The following is a 26924-nucleotide window of genomic DNA, read 5'->3' on the forward strand; positions in this document are numbered from 1 at the left end:
GTCATTACAGAATAATGAAAAAAAAATAAGGCAAAACAAAAGACTGGGGGTTATTGATGTTGTGCAAACTAATGCTATGCAAGGTTATTGAGGGATGTAAAAAGAAGTGAACTCTATTGTTTTTAGACAGGTTCTATAATGATTGTATAAAACTAGAATATCAGCAAATGGGGCATACACCTCCACCAATGGCAAACTGTTAATAAAAACCAAAAAGAAGAGTTAGTGGCTGTATTTTTGTTTGGGTTACTATCTGGTTAGGCAGTGTTATTTTGATTCTAGGGGCAGGTTGTGACACATGTTTTTTTAAAGGTCACTTCGTGAAAGTAGTTACATTTTTGGGCATGCTAATATAAGAATATACATTTTCGGATGTTGGGCACTCTACAATCAATCTTCCCCCTAAACATCTTGTCACATGTATTTTTCATGGTCTCTTAGGAACCATATATATATATATATATATATATATATATATGTCAAAAGGATTACATTTTGTAATCAGATTAATCACATTTTAGAATTTTGATTAATCACGATTAATCGCTTAATAAAAAAGCAACATTTGAAGAGCACCAGTTATGTGTTAATTATTTTGACATTTAGTGTTATGAGGACGTCTTCAACCTTTTTTTTTTATCCACTGCACACGCTCATCCTCCTCTTTTTCTAATCAGTTAATTACTTGCATAATTTAAAACAGAAAAAAATGACCCCAATATTTTGACATATAACATACAAATATTCTAAATGTGATACGCAAACATTTATTAAATCCTTTACTTTAATGCATGTGATTATGTTTATTGCTCAAACACAACTTGTACTACCTTAAACGTAGCCATCCGTTGTCACGCTAAAGGATAATCTATGGTAAAAACTAATAATGCAATTATTCTGCGTTAATTTATGATTAATGCGAAAAAAATATATGAATTAACCAGTTAACGCTTTAACTGTGACAGCACTAATATAGATAGATAGATAGATAGATAGATAGATAGATAGATAGATAGATAGATAGATAGATAGATAGATAGATAGATAGATAGATAGATAGATAGATAGATAGATAGATAGATAGATAGATAGATAGATAGATAGATAGATAGATATTGTTAGACACAATTGATTTGGCTCTTTACTAAAAACAGCAGAACTATTTATATTTTTTCCACCATATATTTTTGCTGTTTTCATTATTGACAATAAACCACGCGAATTTCTGTCTATCATTATTTATGTAAATAACAGATAATTTAAAACAACGGTTCCTGCATCCTCAGTGATGATTGGCTGACATAGAAGTCTGTCAAAAGTCTAACTTCCGGTCTGTGAGGTTGCTAGGTAACACAAATCCGCTTGCGCTGAGTGTTCACGGCTGCTAGCAAAGTGGCTAGTTAGCGTTGCTTTTTGTGTGTGAATTTAGTCGATTTTGGCTCATTTAGAGCCGTGCAAATTACACTTTGCCATCATGATGACAATAAAAGACGGAGAGTACACTGCTACAATCTATAAACTGGTAAGAATACGAAACTTATGACGGGGTAGTCAAGTATGTGTTTAGCTTACTTAGCTTGGTATATTGACATTACTACACGTAGTTCAAACTTTTTTTCTTTTTTTTTATCTATTGAATAATGTGACATTTTCTTGCTCGTAAGCGACGGTGCACTTCTAACCTTGCTCACTAATACATGACATTTTACAAAGTGAGATTTGTCGGTCAGCTCAAACCGTTTGCCGTTTAATAATAAATATGTTGTTTTATGTGTAGCCTCGATAGTTAACACAATCAATGTTGATTTTCTTTTAGATTAAGGAGAGTCAGTATGTTGAGGCAATTCACATCCTCAACAGCCAACTTCAAAAGCACACTAGGGTAAGTGTTTGATTATGAGGACGACTCATCATCTTCCCCACAGCTTCAAATATTGGAGGAAAAAATGAGTACACTCCAATGAAAGTCTTTGTTGTTAGACTAGAACATTAAACCAAAATGAAAAAAGTAAATAAAAAAATGGATTAGTGGTTAGCAAGCATGCTTGCTTCTAAGTTAAGAGGTTTGGGGTTCAAATCTGGTCGCCAGCCTTCCCAAGTGGGGGTGCGTTCTCTCGCTTGTGTGGATTATTTCAATTTCTTCATATATTCTAAAAACATGCATGTGTGGGACATTGTAGATTCTAAATTATTCATAGGTGTGAATGTGGGTGTGATTGTTGGTGCAGTCCAGGGTGTATCCAGTCTCCGGCCCAAAAGTCTTCTGGGATAAGATGTGCCTCATGCAACCCTAATAACGACAAGTGGTATAGAAAATTGGTTTAATAATCCTCAAAGTTATGAAAATTGTTTTTGTTTTTTTGTTTCCCTCCAGTCCCGGGCAGCGCTATCCCTGCTGGGCTTTTGCTACTACCATATCCAGGACTTCAGTGGCGCGGCCGAGTGCTATGAGCAGCTCACGCAGCTGCACCCCGAGGTGGAGGAGTACCGGGTGTACTACGCCCAGAGCCTGTACAAGGCGGGCGCCTACGCCGAGGCCACCTTGGCCTCTTTTGCCCTGGACACTCCAAACAGCCACACTAAGGTCTGCTCCCTTCTTCGACAATCCTCACAATGATAAACTTGGTGTCTAATGAATACATCAAATAGGAGGGAAAAAACAACACAGCTGCCCATTCAAAGTGTTTTTTCAAAATGGCCAGTCTTCCTCTTTCTTCTCACAGATGGTCAAACTGCAAGCCTCCATCAAATATTTTGAGGAGAATTACTCTGCTGCAAAGGTAACCTAAACCTCACTGCTGTTTGACAATATTTCTGACTCATAGATACTATTGCTGACTGATGCGTATGTGTGCAGTCTCTGGTGGAGCAACTTCCCCCGGAGGACACAGACTACGTGTACAACATGGGCTGCCTGCTCTACCAGGATGCCAAATACGAGGACGCCTGCAAGAAGTTCACGTCAGCCATGCAGGTGCTGGGATACGTGCCTGGTAAGTGCACTCAAATCATAAATCACTACTATTAAAAAAAAGTATCTTAATTCACCTTTTTTGTTCTCTGTGCCAGCGTTATCGTACAACATCGCACTGTGCTACTACAGGCTCAGCAACTACGCACAGGCCCTTAAATACATCGGTGAGATCATCGAGCGAGGCATCCGGGAACATCCAGGTAAGCCTGCAGCGATGTATCTGACCAGAACTGCGGTTTCAAACTTTTATCAAGAGCCATAAGATTATAGCCTTGTTATAACAGTAGAACCACATCAATGTTCAATTGTTAAGAGCTGTACGTTACATTACAAAAAAAAAAATCATGCTGGGTAGTGGTGTGCCAAAAAATCGATTCTCATTTAGTACGATTCAGAATCGATTTTAACTCTTTGACTGCCAGACGTTTTCAGAAAAGGGATGCCGTCAGTCCCAGCCGATTTAAGCATTTTGACTGATCTTTCAAGGTCCACAGAAAATGTTCTGTTTGGACTATGGAAACACACGTACTACCAAATGAAAGATTGGACTTTCATCTTTCATCAGAAAAAAAAAGTTTGTTTCTACCTTATTCCGTTCTTTAGTAATCAACAATAGAAAATGGTTAGTTTGACCCAATTTCGCCTGTTTTGGACCAAAATACGGAGAAATCAAGCTTTTAGTGAAACGATATTATTTCATGCATTCTAGTGAATTTGACACTTCTTTTTGTCCATGAATGATGCCACAAACACCTAAATAGTGCTTTACTTCTATAAAACACTACCACCAAGAATGAAAAAGTGTTTTTTGATAGCAAAATACGTTTATTTACATTCAACAGTGTAACAATTTGACAACAATTTGGCAAACTATTTACAAATGTGTGCAACTGTGGTGCTATTTACAAATATGTGGATGTTTCAACGACAGTTTTTCTTTGTGTAACACTCTCCTGCGTGCAAGGAGACGCAACCGCATTTGCACAACAGATTGCCTCTTCGCGTGCTCCACTTTCTTGCCGGCCGTTTTTTTCCGGGGAATAGCAAGTATATACTGCAGTGTGTGTTGCCATCAAGTCTAATATCAGGATCATGCTACGGTTACGTTACGTCTCGCTTCCTCGTGTCCTTCAGTTGCTATACCGGGTGGTAGGAGATGTTCTGATCCATTTTATCCACTCCATTCATGGTGGCATCGTAGTCCAGAAACAGTGTCTTCTCCGTGATCAGACTGTACCCGCTCCTCCGATGAATATGCATTGGACTCGGGGTACTCTTCATTGTCCGATCGAATGTCCGCTTGTGCAGCTCCGGCGTTAGCAGCGCTAGCCGCTCTTAGCCGGTGAGGCTTACTACGTAATCATAGCAGTCGCGTCAAGGCTTCCAACTTTGGCGTCAAGCTCGGAGTCATCATCATCATCATCATCAATCTGCATTGGTCGATGCCAACTCTCCATCGCCCGATCGAATGTCCGATTGTGTAGAAGTACCCGGTCGGCTATTGTGCGCGTTTTGCGGCCTTAGCAGCGCTAGCCGCGCTAGCCGCGCTTAGCCGGTGAGGCTTACTACGTGATCGTAACAGTCGCGCCAAGGCTTCCAACTTTGGCGTCAAGCTCGGAGTCATCATCATCGTCGACATCAATGCGCTTTTTAGTATTGATTGATGCTTTCCGTCTTTGAAAAAAATGCTCAAGCGTGAGCTGCTTGCAACCGGTTGCTTGGTCAAGCCACAATGGCTTGAACCAGCCATTGTCTCCTCAACACTCTAGCTCCGCCTCACGTCTTCTACTGACGCCCACGGTGGGCGGCCCATCCAACCTTGTGCAAAGAGAGTCATCGCTGCCCTCTAGGGGCCAAAACGAGTCTTTTACTAATCAGATCTGCCTGATACTTTCAGCACAGCTGCCCAAGGCTTTCCTGCACCCGTTTTCGAAAAAAAAAAAAAAAAACATAGGGGACGTCTTTTAACGTCCTCGGCGCCCTTCCCTAGGTTTATGCTAAACGTTTTATACTGTTTATGGCAGTCAAAGAGTTAAATGTCCCAAAATCGATTTTATTTAAATATTTTATACTGTCTTGCCTTTGTCTGTGTGTGCCTTTATTTGGAGCGCTGTTCATGTTGTACCCACTTTGGCCACTTAGGGGCAGTGTGGTTCCACGCGGTCGGATACACTGTTTAGTTGTAGCCACATTAGAGAGTAGAAGGAAAAAGTCACGATCAAGTTATTCCAATAAAAGTTTTTTTTTTTTCAGCGTGGAGCCGTTCTTTTAAGCGATAAAAGTGCCGCGAGTAGCGCGCTAATTGGCATTAGCGAGTCAGACTGGAGTAGATCATTACAATTCCTTGCACATCTATAGATTGAAGCAGAAATCATTGTCAATCAAATCATTTTGAATAAAAAAGCCTTTTAATCGAAAATCGATTCTGAATCGAATCGCAGACCCAAAAATCTTAATCGAATCGAATCGTGAGACATTCAAAGATTCCCACCCCTAAAGCTGGGTGTAGTTTTTCCGTTCACAGTTCATAGCTTATATCCAGTTTTGTAAGGCAGTAGTTCTCAAAAACTGGGGTTTGCTTGGATGTGCTGCAAAATCATTTGCAAAAATTATTTTGTTTTATCATTCAGGAAAGTGGCATACTGTACAGTGCGCCAATAAAAAAAGATGGAAAAACAGTGACTCCTCCCTACCTTAACTTTGGGCCAATCAAAAGCTAAATAAGTCTTTTTGAAAAATATAAAATAATATAACAGGAATTAAGTATTATTATTCTTATGTTCTAGTAGTGATGGGTCCGGCAACACCGATGCATCGATGCGTGTGTCAAGTTGGTAGAGGAACCCCCGTGTTGGTGCGTGTAGTTAGCGCTTTGTGAAAACCACGTGACCGACACAGCCGCTGTGTCACTCATCGCTACCCGCTACTAAGTGTCGAGCTTTATAAGGAAGTGCCGAAGCGCATCTGTCTGTGGGTTGCGTCTCTAATGATTCACACATCTTTTGAGGCTCACATAATTCCTTAGTAGGCTGTGTGATAGGGATTCCGAAAGGAAAAGAGAAAGGACTTTCCTACACGGTAGAATCAAATCACAGTAAAATCTTTTCATTGACCATTTGGATCTCATATCAATTCAGTTTCACTTTCCTTACATTATAGGAAGTGATTCTCCAAGGTAAGTACTGTGACCATTTAGCTCAATGGTTAAAGAGACTACATGAGCGGAGTAAGTTGCTTGTGTGTTTTGGGGTTTAGGTTCGAGCCCCGATTGCAACATTGTAAACTCCATCTATGCACTTTATTAATGCTAAATTTTTGCACCGGGTGTTTCATTTTTGAAACCAAACATGCATTGGATTAGACAATTCTCAATTATGAGTCCTCATATGTTTTTCACTCAAATTTTCAAATGGACACGTTCACACTATTTATTGACTGCATCTATCCATCCAAACATTTTAAATTTAAATGAAGAAATTAATACAATAGGAAGTACAAAGAGTTATTTAATTGAAGTCATCATATTAGTGTCAGTTGAGTCTGTCACCTTTGTTACCTTTGGTGTATTTGAATATGATAAGACTGTCAATGCACAATTTTATTTGATAAAAACCTTATTATTCTTCTAACTAAATTTTACATTCATAGGTCCAAATTTATGCATAAGAAACCATCCTTCATTAAGTTTTTTTGTATCCATTAAAAGTTATTTTTCATCATTATCTACTTGTATGTATCCAAAAGCTGAGAAAACATATTACTGTAAACTTTTTCATTTATTGATGTGACTTTGTGCTATCTTGTTTTTTCTTTTTGTTATATTGTTGATTTTATTTTGTTTAGCTTCTTTAAAAAAAATAAACTCCCTGGCGCTGTGTTTTGTTTGCATTGTATACAATGTTTCCATAAAAAAAATTCCACATACTTTGTATACTGTTTAATGTTTATTGTTTGAATAAAGTTTATAAGAGGAAGAAGAAAAAAAGTCACCTCAGTTACCTGTAGCATTATTTAAGGTACAGCAGGTATCAGTATTCAGTGACACAGTATCAACACAGTGCGTCATTGTGTCAACACGCTTCATGACGCTTCATGACGCTTCATGGCGCTTCATGACGCTTCATGACGCTTCATGACGCTTCATGGCGCTTCATGACACTTCATGACGCTTCATGACGCTTCATGACGCTTCATCGACCCGTCACTATGTTTTAGAGAATAAAGAGGTATTTTACAAAACATATACTGTCTATGTTACAATAATAAATTAATAATTTAAAATGTGACTTTCTACTTTCATTAAACTTTAAAATCATAATATTACTACTTTATCCCCCCCCCCCCCAAAAAAGACTGTTAAATATGACTATCTTATAAGTTTGCCTTTTTTTTTTATCCTGAAAAAAAAAAATTGTAAGGAACACAACTTTTTCTTTGATTCTTGTAACATTGCAAAAAACAAAACTTTTTACCATTACTTAATGACATTATTTTTAAACAAAAACTTCCTATGGCGTTTAGGGGTATGCATTGTAGTTTTGTTTAACTGACGTTAACATTATATGCCCTTTGAAAAATGTCCACTCAGGACTCAAAAAGTTAAGATAACCTTTCCTGTGCGTCTCGTCCCTGCGGCAGAGCTGAGCGTGGGCCTGACGACGGAGGGCATCGACGTGCGCAGCGTGGGCAACACGCTGGTGCTGCATCAGACCGCCTTGGTGGAGGCCTTCAACCTCAAGGCTGCCATCGAGTACCAGCTGAGGAACCGTAAGAGACAACAAACTGCACATCAGCAAACACATACAGTACACAAACATGACCAACTATAGCTTTGATTGACAGCTGGAAGCCATTGTTGCATCCACAATAGCCTTTCACTTCTCTTTGGAGATTGCACCTTTTTAACTCATTCACTGCCATTGACGGCTATAAACGTCAAAAATTCATTTTAACTATTTTTATTAGTTAAACATTTTCCCCCACTTTTGTTAACAAAAGTAAAAAAAAAACATTAAAAACTTTTTAATTGTACATTTAGAACAGATATAAAATGTGTGATTAATCGTGAGTTAACTAGTGAAGTCATGCGATTAATTACAATAAAAAAAAAAAAACACCTGAAGCCCCAATTTTTTTATAATCTTTTTTTTTAATGAATTTATAGCAGTGAATGAGTTAATATGCAAAAATATTTTAATATCCGCATCCATTTTATGTAATTGCAATGTGAATAAAAGATGGAGTGATTATTTAAATATTAATTTGCAGTGAAAGGAGCTCAGGAGGCTTTGACTGACATGCCGCCGAGAACAGAGGAGGTAGCCGAGTGCGTGCGTGTGTGTGCGTGCGTGTGTGCGTGCGTGTGTGTGTCTGCCGTCACTGTCCTCCGTCCCAATTCTCTTGTTGGGAGAACATCTAGTGTCCTCTAGTGGCATTTGTTACAAAAGGCATGCTGACTGCAACAACGTAGATTGTAATCATGATGTGTCATGCAATTGTTAATAACTGGTAACTTGCTTAATACTAGAAAAAAATAAAATTTGATGATTCACAGATTTTTTTTTTTTTTTTTAAAGTTCACTTTACTCTTGGTCATGTATGCAAATGCAATATACAAACAATATCTCAGTCTGTGTAGTTATGATAATTGCCAACCTGAACAATAGAAATGAATAAACTACACAAGAAATAAACTACAGAGCGAAAAATGTGCATGAGCACAATAGTACCCGCGTCTGGCATGTTTCAATTGGTTGAGTATTATCCAGATGTTGAACACAAATGAGCGCAAACATGAGAATATGTTGCACGCAGGAGCTGGACACGGTGACTCTGCACAACCAGGCCCTGCTCAACATGGACACCAAGCCCTCGCAAGGCTTTGAGAAGTTGGCCTTCCTGCTTCAGCAGCCGTCCTTCCCACCCGTCACCTTCGGGAACCTGCTGCTGCTCTACTGCAAACATGAGGTATTGAATTTTCCCGCCATGACACAGGAGTTCAGCTTTTTCAAGTATTGTTGGGTGTCATTTTGCTCTCATTTCTTGACAGTATTTTGATCTGGCAGCCGACGTCCTGGCAGAAAACGCGCACCTCACCTACAAATTGCTCTCGCCAGTGAGCTCTACGTAACTTATGTCTTTTTGTGTTCTGTTTTTTTTGTAAAGGTTGTCCACAAACTACAACTTAAATGTTTTTGCTTGTTTTTTAGTACGAGTACGAGTTTCTCGATGCCTTGCTGACTTGCCAGACGGCACCAGAAGAGGTACAAAATAACAATTCAGGTGCATTTTTGTCATTATTGATATTGCTACATCATTAAAACATTTATTTTTGTGTTTTTAGGCGTTCAGAAAGTTTGACGACATGATCGGCAAAATGACGGAGAAGCTGCGCAAGCTGGCTAAGCAGGTTGTCTACCTACTTTCTTTATTCCAAACGCCTTCCCTGCCTCCGTTTTGTCTTTATTGCTGTAGTCAGCTAAACGCAGGGGTAGCCATTCTTCGAAATCAGAAGAACAAACGTGCATGCATGTAGTTCAAGAAGTCATGAGCTCGTCATGCCTGTGGAACTTGGGATGGGCGAGTACCAATACCAGGTATCGCTACGGGCATTTGCATGTGGCATGCCACGTTGTTGCAATATTGTCTGTGGTCCGTGTCTGCACTGCGGTGGTGTGCATTCTTACATCCTGCACACATTCCACATTTCCACATTCGAGAAATAATTTTACGCACATTCACAAATGTGGTTTTCAGTGCCAATAAGGCTGATAAAAAATTGTTTTAAACAGTCTTAAAAAGGTTTCAAAAGTTTTCAAATGTAACTTGCAGAAACCTGTAGGAACCCTGCTGGGCCGATACCTGACCTTATTTCAAGGTATCTGTACTTGCAATGATGGTATTGGCTGTCCTCTTGTGGCTGTTTTACAATTAAGAACTAGAAATTAGAAGAGTCGAAAATTGCCATTAATTTCATGCAAATTTAAAGCTACTGAATGTACACCAGGGTTCTGTAGGTTTTAGATGTTTCCACCTACCAACACATCTGATACTATAGATCAGGAATTGATCGTTATCAGGTGTGCTAGTTAAAGTTAAAGTACCGCTGACTGTCACACCCACCTAAGTGGGGGGGGAATCTTTCTCCACATTTGACCCATCCCCTGAGGGAACGGTGAGGAGCAGCAGCAGCAGGAGCCGCGCTCAGAAATCATTTGGGATGGGTCTTTTGTGTTTGGGGGAAATTTCAAAAGTACTTGTGGTATCAGTACTTTTGGTATTGGTGACGTCTCACGAGTTGAATAGTCGTACTGGGAAAAAGTTTTGTCAAACATCCCTATGTGGAACTAAATACAGTACATGGATTACATTTAACACAAAAAGAATCCCTCCTGGAGTGCACAATGCAATTTACATGACATGACTATTTCTCAAACTTTTTTTGTGTATGCATACAACAGAGACTAATTTGGATGCGTTTGCTGAATGTTTGCAGCTGCAGGAGGCCAAGACGGCTCGAGATGATGACGGGCAGAAGAAAGCCCTCCAAGAGTACGACACCATGCAGGAGAAGTGAGAACACACACACAAAACACACACACACGACTGTGGAATATATCGAGTTGTTGTTCTATCTTGTATCGAATGTGTCCATCTCAATCTCTAACCTTCTCGTGTTCTTCTTCCACACAGGTACATTGTGGCCCTGATGGCCCAGGCCAAAATCTACTGGAACCGGGAGAACTTTGCCATGGTGGAGAAGATCTTCCACAAGTCCATGGAGGTGTGCAATGAGGACGACACGTGGAAGCTGAACGTGGCCCACGTGCTCTTCATGCAGAACAAGAACAAGGAGGCCATCAGCTTCTACGAGCCCATCGTCAAGAAGCACTACAACAACGTGAGTCAAGCCACCAGGCGGGTCGAGCATGTGCGCAAAGCTTGTTGTTAAAAAGGGTGATGAGGTCAGCTGATAGTTGGCCTTTGTGCGCAGGTGGAGCAGTGTAGCGTGCAGGACTGCCTGTGCACGTGCAAACCGCCGGTAAAAATAGAGAAAGCGACTTTGCTGTGACTTTTTTCTATGTGTGAAACTCTTCTTTTTTTATGTTTGCAGTGCTGCTTTGTAGATGCGGTCAAAATGACGAAATGAATCGTTATGCGTATTTGCACTTCCTCTCTCAAACAACTGTCAAATTGAGGACATTTGTCTTTATGAACATGTGGGAAAAGCTTTAGTTCATTTCCAGTTTAATGGAATTCAAGACGACTTAAGTAAAAATATAAATGTCATAATAAAAACATGAGCAGAATATAAGAAGAGTCTATGTACACACTTGACATAGATTTTTAAGAAATTACGAATTAGATTCAATTACAGCATCCATGGAAAAGAAAACCAAAAAAAAAACATCTAAATTAAACTGAATTTTAGAAAAATTGCATTCAAAATCAAAACCTTTTAGGGAAAAAATGAAATTATACAAAATTCCTGAGTTCACAATCAAACAAAATCCAGAAATTGAATTTAAAAACAATTATTTTATATCAATTGTTTTTTAATTACTGTACAAATGAAAGGTAAATGAAAAAAAAATCAGTTTATTATAATCAAGATAGATATATCGACAGTTTTATGTACATTGTGAGCTAAATGGTTAGCACGTCCGCCTCCCAGTGCAGAGGACGTGAGATCGAGTCCGGGCTTCGGCCTTCCTGGGTGGAGTTTGCATGTTCTCCCCGTACTTGCGTGGGTTTGCTCCGGGTACTCCGGTTTCCTCCCACATTCCAAATTGTCCGTAATTGTGATTGTGAGTGTGGATGGTTGTTCGTCTCTGTGTGCCTTGCGATTGGCTGGCAACCAGTTCAGGGTGTACCCCGCCTACAAGCTGGGATAGGCTCCACCGCCCCCGCGGCCCTTGTGAGGACAAGCGGTTAACAAAATGGATGGATGGATGTACATTGTGATCCATCCATTTATTTTCTGCCGCTTATCCAGAGTGCGGTCGCGGGGGGCTGCACCTTTAGTAGGGAAGCCCAGACTACCCTCTCCCCAGCCACTTGCTCGAGCTCCTCCAGGGAGATCCCAAGGCGTTCAAAGCCAGCCGAGAGACATAGCCTCTCCAGCGTGTCCTGGGTCGTCCCTGGGGCTTCCCAGCTGTACATTGTCGTGTAAATCAGAGTGATTATTTATGTGATAAGGAGCAGAATGCCAGCAAATTTGAATGTGATAACTCTATAAACAATTTAAATGTGGCAACCTGCTTGTTTAAATACCCTGCTTGCTATGTCCTCCAGCTTCAACCACTTTAAACTGGTGAAGACTGGATTTGTGATGTCTAAAATGTGGTTTGAAAGTCCAAATATTCTGCAGATAATGATAAGAAGCTAATAAATATGTATGTGTTTGTTGATATAGATCTTGAACGTGAGCGCTGTGGTCCTGGCCAACTTGTGTGTGTCCTACATCATGACCAGCCAGAATGAAGAGGTAACTTAAGTAGTACGAGTCTTCACATACTGTAATTCGCTGACTATTTAAGACTGGCGTACTCATAATGTCTTCCAGGCTGAGGAGCTGATGAGGAAGATCGAGAAAGAGGAGGAACAGATTTCCTACGACGACCCCGACCAAAAAGTCTTCCACCTGTGCATCGTCAACCTGGTCATCGGGTGACTTTTGCACTTCTCGATAATCTTGAATAGAAATACAATATTTTTGCATACATATACAGTATGTTTTTTTTTTCTTCATCATCTTTAGCACATTATACTGTGCCAAGGGCAACTACGATTTTGGCATCTCTCGCGTCATTAAGAGTTTGGAGCCTTACAACAAGAAGGTAATTGCTCGTTATCAATGGATTTAGGCCAACTTTATATTTTAAACTTGGTGCTGTGTGTATGTGTGTGTTGTGTAGTTGGGGACGGACACGTGGTTCTACGCTAAGCGCTGTTTCCTGTCCCTGCTGGAGAATATGTCCAAGCACATCATCACGTTGAAGGGGGTGGTGGTCCAAGAGTGCATTCAGTTCTTGGAGAACTGTGAAGGTGATGCTCAAACGCGCACACACATTGCTAAGTACCGACTTGGCTCTATTCACTGTGGATCAGATTTGGATAGACACCATCACCGTCGGGCGGAATCTTTATATCTCCCAAAATATTATTTTTCAGTGAAATAAAACAAAAATCTGCACCAAAACATTATCACTATCTTTAAAAAAATAATAAAACAAATGGAATGCCTAGTCAAAGCTCTTTTTACTCGCGTTTGTTTATTGGTTGACATTTTCAAACTTGAGGTGGAATTTCTCACAGTGTCCAATAGAGTTAGGAGATTTCTCTCAAGCTTTTTTATTAGACACTTTATAATGGTTGATCATTTGTATTAATAATGACTGCACCAAACACGGTGTATTTTAATTCACCATAAGTCCTGTGTTCGTGTCGTATATTTATTTGTAAGATTTTATATTCTTTTTGAATTGCCTGATTTATTAGTTTTATGTTTTTTAATTGCTGGCACTTTGCGTACTTCAATTTTGTTGTACTTTGTGCAATGATAATAAGGTCATTCTATCCTATTCTAATGACGACGACAACAACAAACAACAGATCTACATAGGGACTGACCTATAGCATTGATTTGTGAGCAAAATATCAAATTGACCAAATTTGGAATTAGGACGTTTCTGCACAACAGTAACAACATGCTGGTGTTAGCTGTGCCTCAGTCTATTTCATCAAGAACTGTGTAACATTAGAAACATTTCAGAAACAAAGTCAAGAATCAGAGCAAAGTTAGTCAAGAATGCAATTAAAACTTTGTCAAAGTCCAAGTCAAAAATCAAAGTCAAGAACCAGTCACGGTGACATTCCCTTATCACCAATATGATGTAAATTTGTGTCAAAATATTACTTTTATTTTCTAACCGACCATCAAAATATCAAATGTAGCCCTCTTGGGATCAATTCAAAATGTTGTTGTTTTTTTTTTGGTGGTCTCAGAGTACGGGAGGGAGGTGCCCGCCATCATCGAGCAGCCGCTGGAGGAGTTTCGGGTCCAAATGGGCAAGAACACGGTCACCTACGAGGCCCGGCTACTCAAGGCCCTTTTCTATAAAGTCACCAGCTGGAATGAGTGACCATGACACGGCCAAAGACAACACCACTGACTCTTTAAGTGGACCATTTCCTTTTATTTGGGATGGAGTGTTTCGTTCGACATACACTTATGCTTCATGCATACAAAAAGCCTTAAATATATATATATATATGTATATATATATATAAAATACAGGCAGCTTCTCTTGGTACGTCCAAATAGATTGTTATTTATGTCATTTGTATGTTAGCAGGACGGTCCACAAAGAACACATACAGTAAAATATTGGGGTACTGTAATGATGAAAAAGGCCTTGGTGGAGGTCTACGCTCTGAGTGACTTTCTCTGCCTAAAATATATCTATTGTCCTCCTTACGAAGTAATAGTCCAAGATTTAAAAAAAAAATAAAGAAAAAGCAGCCAGGCAGGAAAGAAAGTTTCCATTTTGGGTGTCCCGTGGCATGGATGTGGATCAGGAAAGGGGCCTCTTGGTTATGTCCTGCTCCGTCAGGTAGAAGTTTAAATATCCTCCCAGGGCCCCCACCGCCACTGCCGTCATGTGACTAGAGCAGCCATCTTGGGACAACAAAGATATAGGATGGGATACGATGGATGTCAACGCGACATCACAAAAAGTCAACAAATGTTAAGATGTGTGTGTGTGTGTGTGTGTGTGTGTGTGCGTGTGTGCGTGCGTGCGTGCGTGCGTGCGTGCGTGCGTGTGTGTACAAAAGAAGTGAGGAACCAGTCGAAAAATAGTAAAGAACAAATCAAAAAAGTCAATAAGAAGTCAACAACTATGTCAGAGAACACTCAAGAACAAGTTAACTTATTCACTGCCATTGACGGCTATAGATGTCAAAAATTCATTTGAACTATTTCTATTAGTTTCACATTTTTTTCCACTTTTGTTAACCAGAGTATAAAAACCTAGAATTTTTTTATTGTACATTTAGAACAGATATAAAAATTTGTGATTAATTGTGAGTTAACTATTGGAAAAAAAGATTATTAAAAATTAGGAGTGTCAGATGATTACAATTTTTAATTGTATTAATCACATGACTTCAATAGTTGGCTCACAATTAATTTTACTTACAAATTTTATATCTGTTCTAAATGTACAATATAAAAATTCTAGGTTTTTATACTCTTGTTAACAAAAGTGGAAAACATTTGAAAGTAATAGAAATAGTTCAAATTAATTGTTGACGTCTATAGCCGTCAATGGCAGTGAATGAGTTAAGAAACAGTGAAAAACAGGTCAAGAACTATGCCAAGAAAAAAAAAATTAAGAACCATATCAAGAATAAGCTAAGACCTAGAACTGCATTGTCAAGATTCATTGAAAACCAAAAACCAAGTCATGACCCACTTCAAAAACAAGTCAGCATGGTTCTTGGCTCTACTTTGGGGTGGGGGGGACGTGGTTCTTAACTGGTTCTCGTCTCTTCTTTGACTGGGTCAGCTGGACTAATTGTTAACTTGTATTTGGTTCTTGAGAAGATGTTCACTTTTCCCTTGTTTTTGACATGGTTCTTAACGGCTTTTTTTTATTATATATACTTATTTGACTGGTTGTTAACTGCTTTGTGTCCCTTGTTTTTGCTGTGATTTATTTTATTTTATTTTTTACGTGGCTCTTGACTGTTTTTCGTCTGTTCTTAGACTTATTCAGGGCTGTTTCTTAACTTTTTTGACTGGTTGCATATATATATTTTTTTTTAAACATGGTTGTTAACTTGTTCTTGGTCTACCCCTTTCACACTGACCTGGTGCCATTGTTGGTTGGGTTCTTTTTTTTTTTTTTTTTTAACAGTAACATTTGTAAATGGCAAACTTGATGCTGGACTAGCAGCAACTCCGCATCAGTTGTTTTGTTAATTAAAAATAAATAAAAACTTTGTTGGCAATCAAAAGCAATTTTCTCTCTGACTTGACTGGGACCGGCGTCGCCACATGGCTCCTGCTACTAACATTTCTCTGCCAGTGACTAACAATGAACCCACCAGGAAGGATCTTCTCCCTCCTCTTGACGCGGTGATGGGGCTGCAGTTGCTCCAACAGCTCGTCCCCGATCATCTGCGAGATGATGCTCCCTGACCGCAACAGCCGGAAAACAGCTCACGTGCTCGTATATATATATATAGTTGCCACATCTTTAACAGTTGCCGTTTTGAGGGACATAATGATTTCTAGACTCACGGTCGCGGCCGAAGCAGCCCAGCTCGGCGTCCTGCAGCCGCAGGATGTGCTGCAGCCATTCGGCTTTGTAGAAGTCAGAGAAGCCGGCCAGTCCGCAGATGAGGACTGTGAGACAACGCATAAACAAGGCAGGTTTTTGGCTGGTATGGGGGTCAAAATTCATTGATGTTGTCTAGTCTTCTTCTGTTCATCTGGTTGATTCATTAACTAATCAAGAGCTGCGTCCCAAAACATTTGTCCATATTTTTCTTAAGGCGAGGAAATTGTCACTGACTGTTCTCGATGAAGATGTCTGCCGTCTGCTGGCTGAGCCCAGCGGCGATGATGTCCTGGTTGGTTTTCATCATGTTGGAGCAGAAGATCTTCTGGTAGCTGCGCTCCGTCATGTTAGCGCGGGACAAACGCGTGTCGCCCTTCAGCAGGTTCGAGCACCCTTTCTGACGCGTGTACACACAAAGCACACGTTAGCCCCTCGACCAACAACGTGAAAGTTCCCGTCGGCTAGCGTTCCTCACCATCTTCCCGATCATGAAGTAGAGCAGCTGGTGTGACAGCGAGTAATGCGGACAACCAAATTGGGTCATGGTGTCGCGGCAGGGCTTGGTCACTATGCACGGCGTCCCCTTTTGTTTCCTAAAATGAATTTTTTTAAAAATTGTGAATAAATTTGCAATCTTATGTGAATATGTATTTTTATGATACAGTCTACTTTTTTTCTTTTTACTGCACATGACTACAGAAATTGAATGAGAACTTTTTTTTTTTTTACAAAAGTATTTGTCAACCCAAAACCTCTTTACAAAATTAATAAGTTCCCCCAATATAGGCTTAAGTGAGGAGGCGACCATTTTGCCACTTGCTGCAACTGAAAAGGACATCACAGTTGCTTAGTTAGCGACCAATCACTGCTCAACCTCCTTTCTGAAGCTGAGCTGTGATCGGTTGTTACCTGAGACCGGAGCAACTATGATGTCATTTTCAGTTGACAGCAAGTGGCAAAATGGCTGCCACCGAGATGCATACAAAAACTGGTGGATTTTGATGCTTAACTCATTCTACAAACAAAATATTAATCCCAATACCACGTTTAGACTAGTGGGGCTGCATAGAACGTATTATTCTAAATATTTTCGGGGTTGACTTTCCCCACCAGGTTCCGAGGAGCAGCGTGAGGCACTTGTCACTGAGCTGCTCATCGTAGCACTCGCTGTTGGTGGTGGCGGCGTACACCAGGCTGGCGTCGGTGCTGCTGCGCTCCTGGGGGACCTGCCAGAACGTCCACGACAGAAGAGGCTCAAACTCTGCAAAGTCGGGACACAGTGCAGGTGCAAAAGATCTCAGGACAAATACCACAACAGAGTGAACCTGTGCTACACTTACATAGATCTTGTTGATTCAATCTTTATGGGTTGACCCGGCCGTGACCTTAACCTTAGCTTCAGAGCCAGATGACAATGAATGGTGCCCATGCTCTAGTGGCGCAATCGGTTAGCGCGCGGTACTTATAAGACAGTAACCTGCAAAGTCATGCCGAGGTTGTGAGTTCAAGCCTCACCTGGAGCAATTTATTTGACAATGCTTCTCCTACTTTTTACACCAATACCACCTCGAAAATATTTTGCTGGCCAATATACTATACCAACATTAAAGTAAAGTTGCAAAGTAGGACCACTGGACCAAGTGCTCATCACACGTTTCACTCTTAAAAACTGTATTTAATATTATTGTCAGACACTGTAACATGTACACGTCCAACATTAACATTGTGCTTAACTCATTCATTGACGGCTATAGACGAATTCATTTGAACTATTTCTATTAGTTTAACATTTTTTCCCACTTTTGTTAAGAAGAGTATGAAAACCTAGATTTTTTTTATTGTATTAGAACAGATATAAAATGTGTGATTAATCGTGAGTTAACTAGTGAAGTCATGCGATTAATTCCAATTTTAAAAAATTCATCGCCTGGCGCCCCTAATTTTTAATAATCTTTTCTTTAAAAAAAAGAAGATTATTTAAAAAAAAAAAAAATTTTTTTTTTGTTTAAAAGAAAAGATTATTAAAAAATTAGGGGCATCAGGCGATAAAAAATTGTAATCGTAATTAATCGCATGACTTCACTAGTTAACTCACGATTAATCACAAATTTTATATCTGTTCTAAATGTACAAAAAAAATTCTAGGTTTTCATACTCTTGTTAACAAAAATTGATAAAATATGTTTAACTAATCGATATAGTTAAAATTATTATTTTTTTAAGTCTGTAGCTGCCAATGGCAGTGAATGAGTTAAATATAGGGAAAAGCTGAACAATTATAATTAGTGTTGCTCCGATACCGTTTTTTAGCCCCCGATACCAATTCCGATACCCAGCTTTGCAGTATCGGCCGATGTCGATACCATACCAATAACTAAGTTTTTTTTTCTCAACATGAAAAAGTTGTCCTGCCATTGGTTCAGAGCATTCAAGGGCCAATAGGATATCTTAGCTCGGCATGCAGTGAACATGTCACACATCAGTGAATGTCGTGCATGAGCAAGACACAAGATGCTGCATCCAAAGTCCTATATTAGCGTCAGAATTAATGGTATCGACATGTTACTTGTTAGTACTCACCGATACCACTGTTTTAATGCCGTATCGGGGCCTCTGCCGATACCGGTATCGGAACAATACTAATTATAATACACTGGCAATGCATAGTATAGTACTTCAAAGGTAAATACAACTGAACTGTACGAAACAAATGGACTAACTGACTAATAACTAAGTTGAAACCACTAGAACCTTACACACACGTTGACTATTTAATTCAGTGTTTGATTAGTGTACCACAAGAGGGAGCCACACTTTGACAATCACAGCTGCATACACTCAATACCCAACCTGTCAAACACACAAGCTTCAGTTTTGCTTGCCCACTGAGCACAGATATACTTTTGATTATTGTTGAATGAAAACAAATTGTAACATTACCAGAAAACTTAATTTTAAGAGAAAAAGCTGTAATGTTACCGTTTTACGACAAAAAAAAAGTGTCATTCACATTGAATTCAAATTTTAACATGCTACCTTGGTAGTACTTGGGGTCGTTGTGACGCAAGGCGGCGAGGGCGTTGTCGAAGATGCGGTCCAGACGCTTGACCAGACCCACAGCCGCCGTCCTCTGAGCCCAGCTGATCGGGTCCGAGTGAGGCCACGTCCGCACCGCCTCCTTCAGCTCGGCTAACACAAAAATTACCAAGAAAAAGTTGCAATTACCCAAGAAGAGAAAAAGGTTCTAATATTGCCTGAAAGTGTTTAATGAAGTTATAATATTTCTACAAAATGTGTAATTTTACAACAAAAACTGCAATTACACAAAATTAAAAGCTATAATTTACATTGATTTTTTCCCCCCTAATAAAGCTGTACAGTTGGGCCTATACATGGACAAAATTATGTTACGTCAAAAAAGATGCAACTTTTACGAGGCTTGAAGTCAGAATATTAGCAGAAAACATTTCACACACGAGGAGTTAACATTGCAGTACAGTATTGCAACAAAAATTATAGCTTGATCTACAGAAACAGTCAACATTTTACAAAGAAAAGTCACAATTATAAAAGAAAATAGGTATCAATTTCAAGAGAAAAATTTATCTACGGTATATCTGCAGGGAATGCTAGAATTGTGTGGTAATTTTATTTTCTGTTTTTACGTGAATAAAGTTATAACTATATGGGAATCCAAGTTGTAATAGGGCGAGAAAAATAAGTCATAATTTGAGGTAATATCTGCAGAATTTTTTTGCAATTGTAACACCCCCCCCCCCCCACACACACACACACACACACACACACAAACGAGAGAGAAAAACGAGGAAAAAATGCAGGAGGAAAGTGCACTTGTGTCATTTTTCCAAAACAACAAAGATTTTTTTATTTTACGGAACCAAATCTGCTAGATTATTTAAGGCCACACTGTCAAGAAAACAGCTTTCCTGCCAATAAATTTGACGTGAAGCTAATTCAAAAGTGGTTATGTCAACCAGCCAGTGTAATTGCAGCATGCAGCTGTTGGCTGTTTACAGCTGGACGAAAACTGCGCCACAAAGCACGAACGCGGCCCCGGCCCCCCCACCCACCCTGCAGCATGAGGAAGCCCACCACGCCGTCCAGGTTGATGTGCTCGTGCTGGCGCTCCAGGAAGGCGGCGCCCTTGGAGAGGCTCCCCAGCACGTCGTCGATAACCTCCGCCTGCGAGCAGCAGCAGCAGCACGCCCCCGCCAACAGCGCCACGAAGGCGGCCAGCCGCAGCTTCGAAATCCGCATGCTTGGAGCTCGCTCCGACTCCGAGGACACGTGAACGGTGAACGCGTCCTCGAAAGCCTGCAGGGGGCGTGGCGCACGAGTGACGTCATGAAAACAGGCCTGCATCTGCTTATTTGGATTTTTATTTGTTTTAAAAAATCTCAATACATTCTAATAATCTGGTGCGATTAATGATTTAGACGTAAAAAAGAGTGAGCTAATATAACATATCATTCGCGTCCATCCCACCCGAGCACGGCCAAAACGATTATTGGGTGGAAATATAATATTTTATATTTATAATTTAAATCAGCAAAACACAAGTTAGGAAACAAAAATTATATTATCAACAGCGTTTTCACTCAGAGTAACGTCATCCAAACCTCTGCGGTCCTTTTAAATCGGTAGCCCCGCTTCCACCCCTGTCCTCACGTCATCAAAACTCCAAAACAAACATGGCCGCTCCCAGCCAAACTGTCTTCATTCGGATTCTTTTTGCGCTGATTGCACTTCTCTTGGCGGCGTTTTGCGGCACCCGCTCGGGCATCTGGTGGCCACTGGTGTCGGTGACGGTCGTGGGCCTCGCGGTCGCGCTGTGCTGGCTGCTGAGGCGCCGTAATCGAGGCAGTGAGCGGCGAGTGTGCGTGCTGGTTCTCGGAGATATCGGTCGTAGTCCCCGCATGCAGTATCACGCGCTGTCGCTCAGTAAACATGGATTTGAAGTCACTCTTGTAGGCTATTTAGGTAAAACAATGTACACATAGTTAATATGAATTAAATTTTTGTTCATGTAAATGTTTTACTTTTAGACAGCAAACCTCACCGGGACGTGTTAAGGGACGATAGGATCCAAATCGTCTCGATTGCGGAAGTCAAAGGTGTCAGAGGTAATTGATTTGTTGACACATTTATTTAATCCACTCGTTTTCTATAGTACGGAACTTCTGATGCTGTGAAAGTTCTATACGAACCATGGACTGTGCTATAAGATGTGACTGCAAAAATGCCAAGTACTGAATGAACTTTATTCAGAGCCACCTAAAATAGTCGCAGGTGTGTGCTGAGTTTGATGTGACTGGTTTATATTGAACACAGCCATATGCCAGTTATGAGAGGGTGTTTCCACTTATGCAACCTCGTTATCACAGTTAGTTATTTTTACTTCACCTCTTTATTTGCTCCCCTAATTTAAGTTGTAGATAATGGTGGAAAAAGCTTGTCTCTCTCTCTCTGTCTTTCTCTTTTTTTATGTATTTTAAAAACTTTCAGGTGGCCCGAAGATTTTGACCTACGTGACCAAAGTGACCATTCAATTTGCGCAGGTTCTCGCGGTGATACTCATGCTGAAACCACACGCTCACATACTCATGCAGGTGGGTCACGTGACTCCCGACAGCCAATCACAACCTTAACATTTCTAAGTGACCTCCTCTAGTGTTTGTTTATGTTTATTTATTATTTTCCCAGAATCCTCCAGGTTTGCCGAGCATGGCTTCAGCATGGCTGGCGTGTGTCCTGCGCGGCGGCCACTTGATCATCGACTGGCACAACTACGGCTACACCATCATGGCGCTCAGCCACGGCCACACGCACCCGCTCGTGCGCTTGGCAAAGTGGTCAGTGCCAATTTTCTATGAAATTGACACATAAAATGAGAGGAATTTAACAGTGAATATTAAAACAACAACATGCTCAACCTTTTATTTACATAACAAAATCTGCTAGCTTCATGCTAACATGTAACGCAAAAAGCCATACACTGGCTCACGTAAATTAGCATAGATGTTACAGTAATTGTAACTTTTCAAACAGCTGCTATTTTAACATACACGGAGCAGGGATGCATACAAAAACACTCACAGGTATATATTTTTTCTCTGTGACGTGGGAACAACAATTTATTTTACCTTAATGATGGAATGTTTTCCTGCTCAGTCTCACATAAAAGCTTTGTGTTCCTATTCCCGCAGGTACGAGCATGTGTTCGGCCCTCTGGCGTCTAAGCACTTGTGCGTGACCAATGCAATGAAGGAAGATCTGCACAGGAACTGGGGCATCAAGTAGGATTTGACGCCAATGACTCATGGAGTACATGCTCTATTTTAAAGATAGTATGATATGTGTGTCAAAATCAAGAACAGATGGACACGTTTTTAAAAATAGATAAAAGGTTTACTGGGCTGTTAAATGTGTTATCTGCAGGGCGACCACTCTGTATGACCGACCGGCAGCCATCTTCAATGAGACGCCACTGGAGACGAGGCATACACTTTTTGTGAGGCTTTCGCGCGCACTTCCTGCCTTTCGGCACAGCAGGCAAGTGCTACAATTCTAACAAACATTGCTTTGGAGCGTCCTTGGTTAATGAGCCACATGCCGCCCCCCCCCCCCTCCCCCATTTTCCTTCCAGCAATGATGATGTCATAGCTGGGGTGGAGAAGACCGTCTTCTCTATGCGAGACCTTGACAAGGACACGGGGCGCGACGATCAGGCATCAATAATCTTGAGGCCAGATCGTCCCGCCCTGCTCATCAGCAGTACCAGCTGGACAGGTGCCGACATAAATTATTCTCTTGTAGGAATAGATGAAACAAGACTTTATTTGTAGTAAATAGCTATATGCAATGTCTTGTCTTCTGTTCATCGCGTTGCTGTCTTTTCACAGAGGATGAAGATTTCTCCATCCTCCTGCAGGCTCTTCAAGGTACTGCAACAGCACTTCTTCTGTCGCACACCACGATCAGATCAAGTGTTTGAAATTCTCCTTGTTCCTGACAGAATACGAAGATTTCATCTCAGCGGGAGAGACTCTGCCGCCGGTAATCTGCGTCATCACAGGTACGATTGACGTTGACGTATGATGGCGAGCGGTGATTGAATGGTCTGTTTTTGTGTGCACGTGAAGGGAAAGGTCCTCAGAAGGAGCGCTACATGAAGTTGATTGACAGTCTCCGTTTGAAGCACGTGAAGATCTGCACACCCTGGCTGGAAGCAGAAGACTATCCTGTCTTGTTAGGTCAGATTGAAACATGCATAGCAGTTTTTATTATCTTAGTAGGGAGGGTGGCAATAATGTAGCCCACAACTGCCGGCCAGTTATTAAACATGCGGTCTGGCTATTGGATAGCAAATTAACAGCCAATTGCTAACTGGAGCCAACAACAGCCAGCTCTACAGTTTCATTTACTGACGTACACGTCACTCACCAGGCCAGGCCCCGCCTTTTATAGCCACACACTCAAAAAGTCACAGATACTAGTACTATGTAGAACGTGAAGGTGTCGACTCCAAGTGGACAACAACAATAATAAATATGTCACATACACTTTGTAATTGTGCAAAATAAAATTTTCATTGGATTACAATGGACTACAGCTGTTCGCGGGGGATAGGGATCGAGCCAACCACAAATAGGGAAAATATGTGAAAAACTGACACTCATTATAATTGCCATGGGAAAAAAACTAGGACTAAAACATGAATAATCAGGGAATGGGTAGAAAAAAAATAGTAGTCATAGTAATAGGCATAGTAGTCCTGGTTAAAGTAGTGGCAGTGGTGGTTGTAGGGCAAAAAAAAAATGTGGTTGTCGATTTGCGTCCCGCTTTCACCATAACAGCCTTTCTTTATCGTTTGCATTTATTTTCAGGTTGTGCTGACCTTGGCGTGTGCCTGCACAAGTCTTCAAGCGGTCTGGACCTGCCCATGAAGGTGGTGGACATGTTTGGATGCTGCTTGCCTGTATGCGCCGTCCACTTCTTGTGGTGAGTTTGGCACGGTAAAGTGCAGTGTAACCAAAATGGAATAACATTAAAAGAAAGTGAAGCACTTGTTTTATTTGATTTATTCTGAATAAATTATCAGGGGAAAACAATTCTCTTGGTTCTCTTTCAGCCTAGAGGAGCTGGTGACGCACGAGCACAACGGCCTAACCTTCTCTGACGGCCCTCAACTGGCACAGCAGCTCAAGGTAACACCTAATTCATTGATTAAACAATCAATTATATTTAATAAAATAATCCACAAATATTTTTAACGTTTTTCCAGAGTCTCCTGTCAGACTTCCCCAGCAGTGATGGCAAACTGGGTGCATTCAGGAAGAACCTCCGGGCCAGCAGGGGGCAGCGCTGGGACGACAACTGGGACAAACATGTCCTCCCGCTTTTGTCCTCCTCCTCGTCGTCATCTTCTTCTTCTAGGTGACCTTACAGGAGCTCTAACCGAACTGTGGCCATGTTGAATTGTTACTGAACATTCCCTTAAAGTAGACACTTTTGTAAATAATAAAAAACAACTTTATTGACATGCAAACAATCGAACAAGCTCTATTTCAGACTCTCTGTTGTACTCAAAGACGTGATTGACAGCTCCACTTATCACACGGTGGCCAATCCCAGCATCACCTGTCAATGAAACCTTGTTAAACTCCGCCTCCTGGACATGATTGGCCAATCAGTGTGAGAGACTGCATCTCCTTACTTAGACTATGCTTGAAGCCAGCGTACGTCTGCGGGTTCCTCACGGTGCAGCAAATGAGAACCTCAGTGGGAACCCGACCACCACCACACTTCAGGATCTTGGACAAAAACTGGACCAGAACCACAACCACATCTGGATCGTACACCACATCTGCATCACATACAGAGGGAAAAACACACTTGGCACAGAACATACCTGGACAAATCTATACTGCCTTTTCCAAACTGTCACTCATGCTGTATTATGAAAGGTCGAACCTGCTGCTATGACCACGTCTGCACTGAATTCCTTCAAGCGTTTCTCCGTCACGTCTGTCCAGTCCAGCTCTTGCACACTGACTTCAGTGCTGGTGGTGTTTGTTTTGTTGTTGAGGAGTCCGTTGATGCTCAAGTTGTCTCTGAGTCTTTGAAGGACACTTTGGTGACAATCACTGAAGATGTATGAGGAAGGACCACACGTGCGACACACGACGACGCCGGTCAGACCCGCACCGCTGCCCAGCTCCAGAACTTTCCTGCAAAAGGATAAATTCTTGTTCATCAAGTCTAGCAGTAATTTTCCTCTCAATTATGGTACCTTCCAGCAAAGATACGCGGGTGGTCTAAGGCCCACTCGGCCAGGTATAGAGCCGCCTCCCACGTCACCAGACCCGTCGTCCCTTCGGAGATTAAAGCCACGTTCTCTAATAAACTGACGGCGTCCCCGCACGGCTAAAGGACAGCATGGAAGAGTGTGTGTGTGGGTAAGTTTGATACTGTTAAAAAGCTTTTTGTTGTCATTGAGTGTGGAATGGGAGAATTGTGGTACCATGAAGTAGGTTCTTTAAAACCCTTGTGATTTTAATGATTGTGTATAGTGAGTTTGGTAGCCTCATGTTGGTTCTTCATCCTTCATAATGTGATTTTGTGTGTTGCGAGATTGGTACAATTTAACAGGTTCTGAATTATGTCACTGGGTGTGTGTGGGGTGACTTTGGTACCAAAAAGTAGGTCCGGTATCCCTCTGCCACCTCTTGGGCCGCTACTACCTCTGCCAGAGCATCGTAGAGCTCATCCAGAGGTTCACATCCTGCTGACTCCACCTGAAAATGAGTGTCACCCTGACAACAGCATCCGGGAAGCAGCGTTACTGTACCAGGATGGGAGAGAAGACACTCACCCGCCTTATGAGTTCGGAGATAAAGCACTTCCTGTATCGTGGCGACGGGGGAAACTTCAGGCACAGCGTGTGAAGACACGTCTGACACAAACACGGTCATCAAGCTCAATTTTGTGACTTTTCAGATGTAAAATTAAAAACTGAACCGCTTACTTGTTTGAGGATGTCTAAGATTAAGTCAGATGATTTGCTGAGTTCAAGGTCATTTTCTAAAAACTGTAAAAAGGCAATAACTAATTTAGATGTCATTTGATTAAACGCTGACACGTAACTTTATTATGACTGCGCCGAATAAACGCAAACATGATAATGTAAGATATAAGAGCTTTTACGTTCGCGTAATCTCTTTACAGAAGGAAATCGTACATAGACATATTTGTGAACGGTGTCTGATACGAGGGAGCTGATTCGTTCTCACCGTCCAAGGGAATGAAACGAGGCGACTGGTAGAGAAAAACTGCGACTGGAATTGTTTTAAAATGTCACCTATGTTTTCTTTTCTTGGAGGGGCGTTTTTATTTGACTCAGCACACTCCATCATCCACGTGTCTGCTCGTTAAAAACAAACAAAAAACGTGGTCGCTTGTTTACTTCCGCGTCAATCGTAAAACGTATCGCGAGAACTCCACACGAGAGGCATGGCAGTCTTTTTTGGTTGGTGCATTTTTGCGTTTTTACAGTAGTATTGCCAGAAAATCCTGCACAT

The 26924-nt window shown here is 41.0% G+C and overlaps 4 protein-coding genes and 1 non-coding gene across 6 annotated transcripts; 3 read left to right on the top strand and 2 right to left on the bottom strand.

The window, feature by feature from the left end:
• Window positions 1-1344: 1344 nt before the first annotated feature.
• On the top strand, window positions 1345-15997 carry ift70 (intraflagellar transport 70). Its single transcript, XM_086090965.1, has 19 exons — window positions 1345-1522; window positions 1817-1882; window positions 2375-2584; window positions 2724-2780; window positions 2858-2993; window positions 3070-3174; window positions 7613-7741; window positions 8243-8292; window positions 8789-8941; window positions 9024-9089; window positions 9184-9237; window positions 9318-9383; window positions 10470-10546; window positions 10667-10874; window positions 12390-12461; window positions 12540-12643; window positions 12735-12813; window positions 12892-13021; window positions 13982-15997. The coding sequence occupies exons 1-19, from the start codon at window positions 1475-1477 to the stop codon at window positions 14116-14118; spliced, it is 1947 nt and encodes a 648-aa protein (XP_085947091.1). The 5' UTR covers window positions 1345-1474; the 3' UTR covers window positions 14119-15997.
• Window positions 14152-20672, bottom strand: c1h16orf89 (chromosome 1 C16orf89 homolog). Its single transcript, XM_086091025.1, has 8 exons — window positions 20415-20672; window positions 19360-19512; window positions 17434-17584; window positions 16799-16916; window positions 16558-16720; window positions 16284-16388; window positions 16088-16177; window positions 14152-14654 (listed from the first exon to the last, which is right to left on the bottom strand). The coding sequence occupies exons 1-8, from the start codon at window positions 20599-20601 to the stop codon at window positions 14551-14553; spliced, it is 1071 nt and encodes a 356-aa protein (XP_085947151.1). The 5' UTR covers window positions 20602-20672; the 3' UTR covers window positions 14152-14550.
• Window positions 17753-17846, top strand: trnai-uau (transfer RNA isoleucine (anticodon UAU)). Its single transcript has 2 exons — window positions 17753-17790; window positions 17811-17846. It is a non-coding gene; the product is annotated as a tRNA-Ile (tRNA).
• alg1 (ALG1 chitobiosyldiphosphodolichol beta-mannosyltransferase) lies at window positions 20414-24895 on the top strand. 2 transcript variants are annotated; one of them, XM_086091002.1, is made up of 13 exons: window positions 20414-21324; window positions 21390-21467; window positions 21850-21953; window positions 22048-22196; window positions 22551-22640; window positions 22783-22896; window positions 22991-23133; window positions 23247-23285; window positions 23360-23419; window positions 23487-23597; window positions 24231-24345; window positions 24476-24551; window positions 24629-24895. In XM_086091002.1, the coding sequence occupies exons 1-13, from the start codon at window positions 21036-21038 to the stop codon at window positions 24782-24784; spliced, it is 1524 nt and encodes a 507-aa protein (XP_085947128.1). In that variant the 5' UTR covers window positions 20414-21035; the 3' UTR covers window positions 24785-24895. The 2 variants fall into 2 exon arrangements, with proteins under 2 accessions (XP_085947128.1, XP_085947138.1); XM_086091012.1 differs by having other exon boundaries at window positions 21272-21324; window positions 21903-21953.
• On the bottom strand, window positions 24452-26814 carry eef2kmt (eukaryotic elongation factor 2 lysine methyltransferase). Its single transcript, XM_086091038.1, has 8 exons — window positions 26637-26814; window positions 26372-26434; window positions 26219-26299; window positions 26040-26141; window positions 25637-25770; window positions 25318-25574; window positions 25061-25210; window positions 24452-24984 (listed from the first exon to the last, which is right to left on the bottom strand). The coding sequence occupies exons 1-8, from the start codon at window positions 26757-26759 to the stop codon at window positions 24878-24880; spliced, it is 1017 nt and encodes a 338-aa protein (XP_085947164.1). The 5' UTR covers window positions 26760-26814; the 3' UTR covers window positions 24452-24877.
• Between the last annotated feature and the right edge of the window lie 110 nt (window positions 26815-26924).

This window comes from Leptonotus elevatus, chromosome 1 (assembly GCF_054856555.1).
Source record: "Leptonotus elevatus isolate MCC_2025b chromosome 1, RoL_Lele_1.0, whole genome shotgun sequence".
NCBI classification, from domain to species: Eukaryota; Metazoa; Chordata; class Actinopteri; order Syngnathiformes; family Syngnathidae; genus Leptonotus; species Leptonotus elevatus.

What these genes read in the sequence shown, in the direction of transcription:
- ift70 (XM_086090965.1), top strand. Translation starts at nt 1,475, where the DNA reads ATGATGACAATAAAAGACGGAGAGTACACTGCTACAATCTATAAACTG. An exon ending in AGGCATCCGGGAACATCCAG is followed by an intron (nt 3,175 to 7,612) that starts GTAAGCCTGCAG and finishes TCCCTGCGGCAG; the next exon opens with AGCTGAGCGTGGGCCTGACG. An exon ending in ATCGTCAACCTGGTCATCGG is followed by an intron (nt 12,644 to 12,734) that starts GTGACTTTTGCA and finishes CATCATCTTTAG; the next exon opens with CACATTATACTGTGCCAAGG.
- c1h16orf89 (XM_086091025.1), bottom strand. Translation starts at nt 20,601, where the DNA reads ATGCGGATTTCGAAGCTGCGGCTGGCCGCCTTCGTGGCGCTGTTGGCG. An exon ending in GGGCTTCCTCATGCTGCAGG is followed by an intron (nt 19,513 to 20,414) that starts GTGGGTGGGGGG and finishes TTTTTGTGTTAG; the next exon opens with CCGAGCTGAAGGAGGCGGTG. An exon ending in ACGCTGCTCCTCGGAACCTG is followed by an intron (nt 16,917 to 17,433) that starts GTGGGGAAAGTC and finishes AATTCATTTTAG; the next exon opens with GAAACAAAAGGGGACGCCGT.
- alg1 (XM_086091002.1), top strand. Translation starts at nt 21,036, where the DNA reads ATGGCCGCTCCCAGCCAAACTGTCTTCATTCGGATTCTTTTTGCGCTG. An exon ending in GGAAGTCAAAGGTGTCAGAG is followed by an intron (nt 21,468 to 21,849) that starts GTAATTGATTTG and finishes AAAAACTTTCAG; the next exon opens with GTGGCCCGAAGATTTTGACC. An exon ending in CAGCAGTACCAGCTGGACAG is followed by an intron (nt 23,134 to 23,246) that starts GTGCCGACATAA and finishes GTCTTTTCACAG; the next exon opens with AGGATGAAGATTTCTCCATC.
- eef2kmt (XM_086091038.1), bottom strand. Translation starts at nt 26,759, where the DNA reads ATGATGGAGTGTGCTGAGTCAAATAAAAACGCCCCTCCAAGAAAAGAA. An exon ending in TCGTTTCATTCCCTTGGACG is followed by an intron (nt 26,435 to 26,636) that starts GTGAGAACGAAT and finishes GCCTTTTTACAG; the next exon opens with TTTTTAGAAAATGACCTTGA. An exon ending in AGACGTGGTCATAGCAGCAG is followed by an intron (nt 25,211 to 25,317) that starts GTTCGACCTTTC and finishes TATGTGATGCAG; the next exon opens with ATGTGGTGTACGATCCAGAT.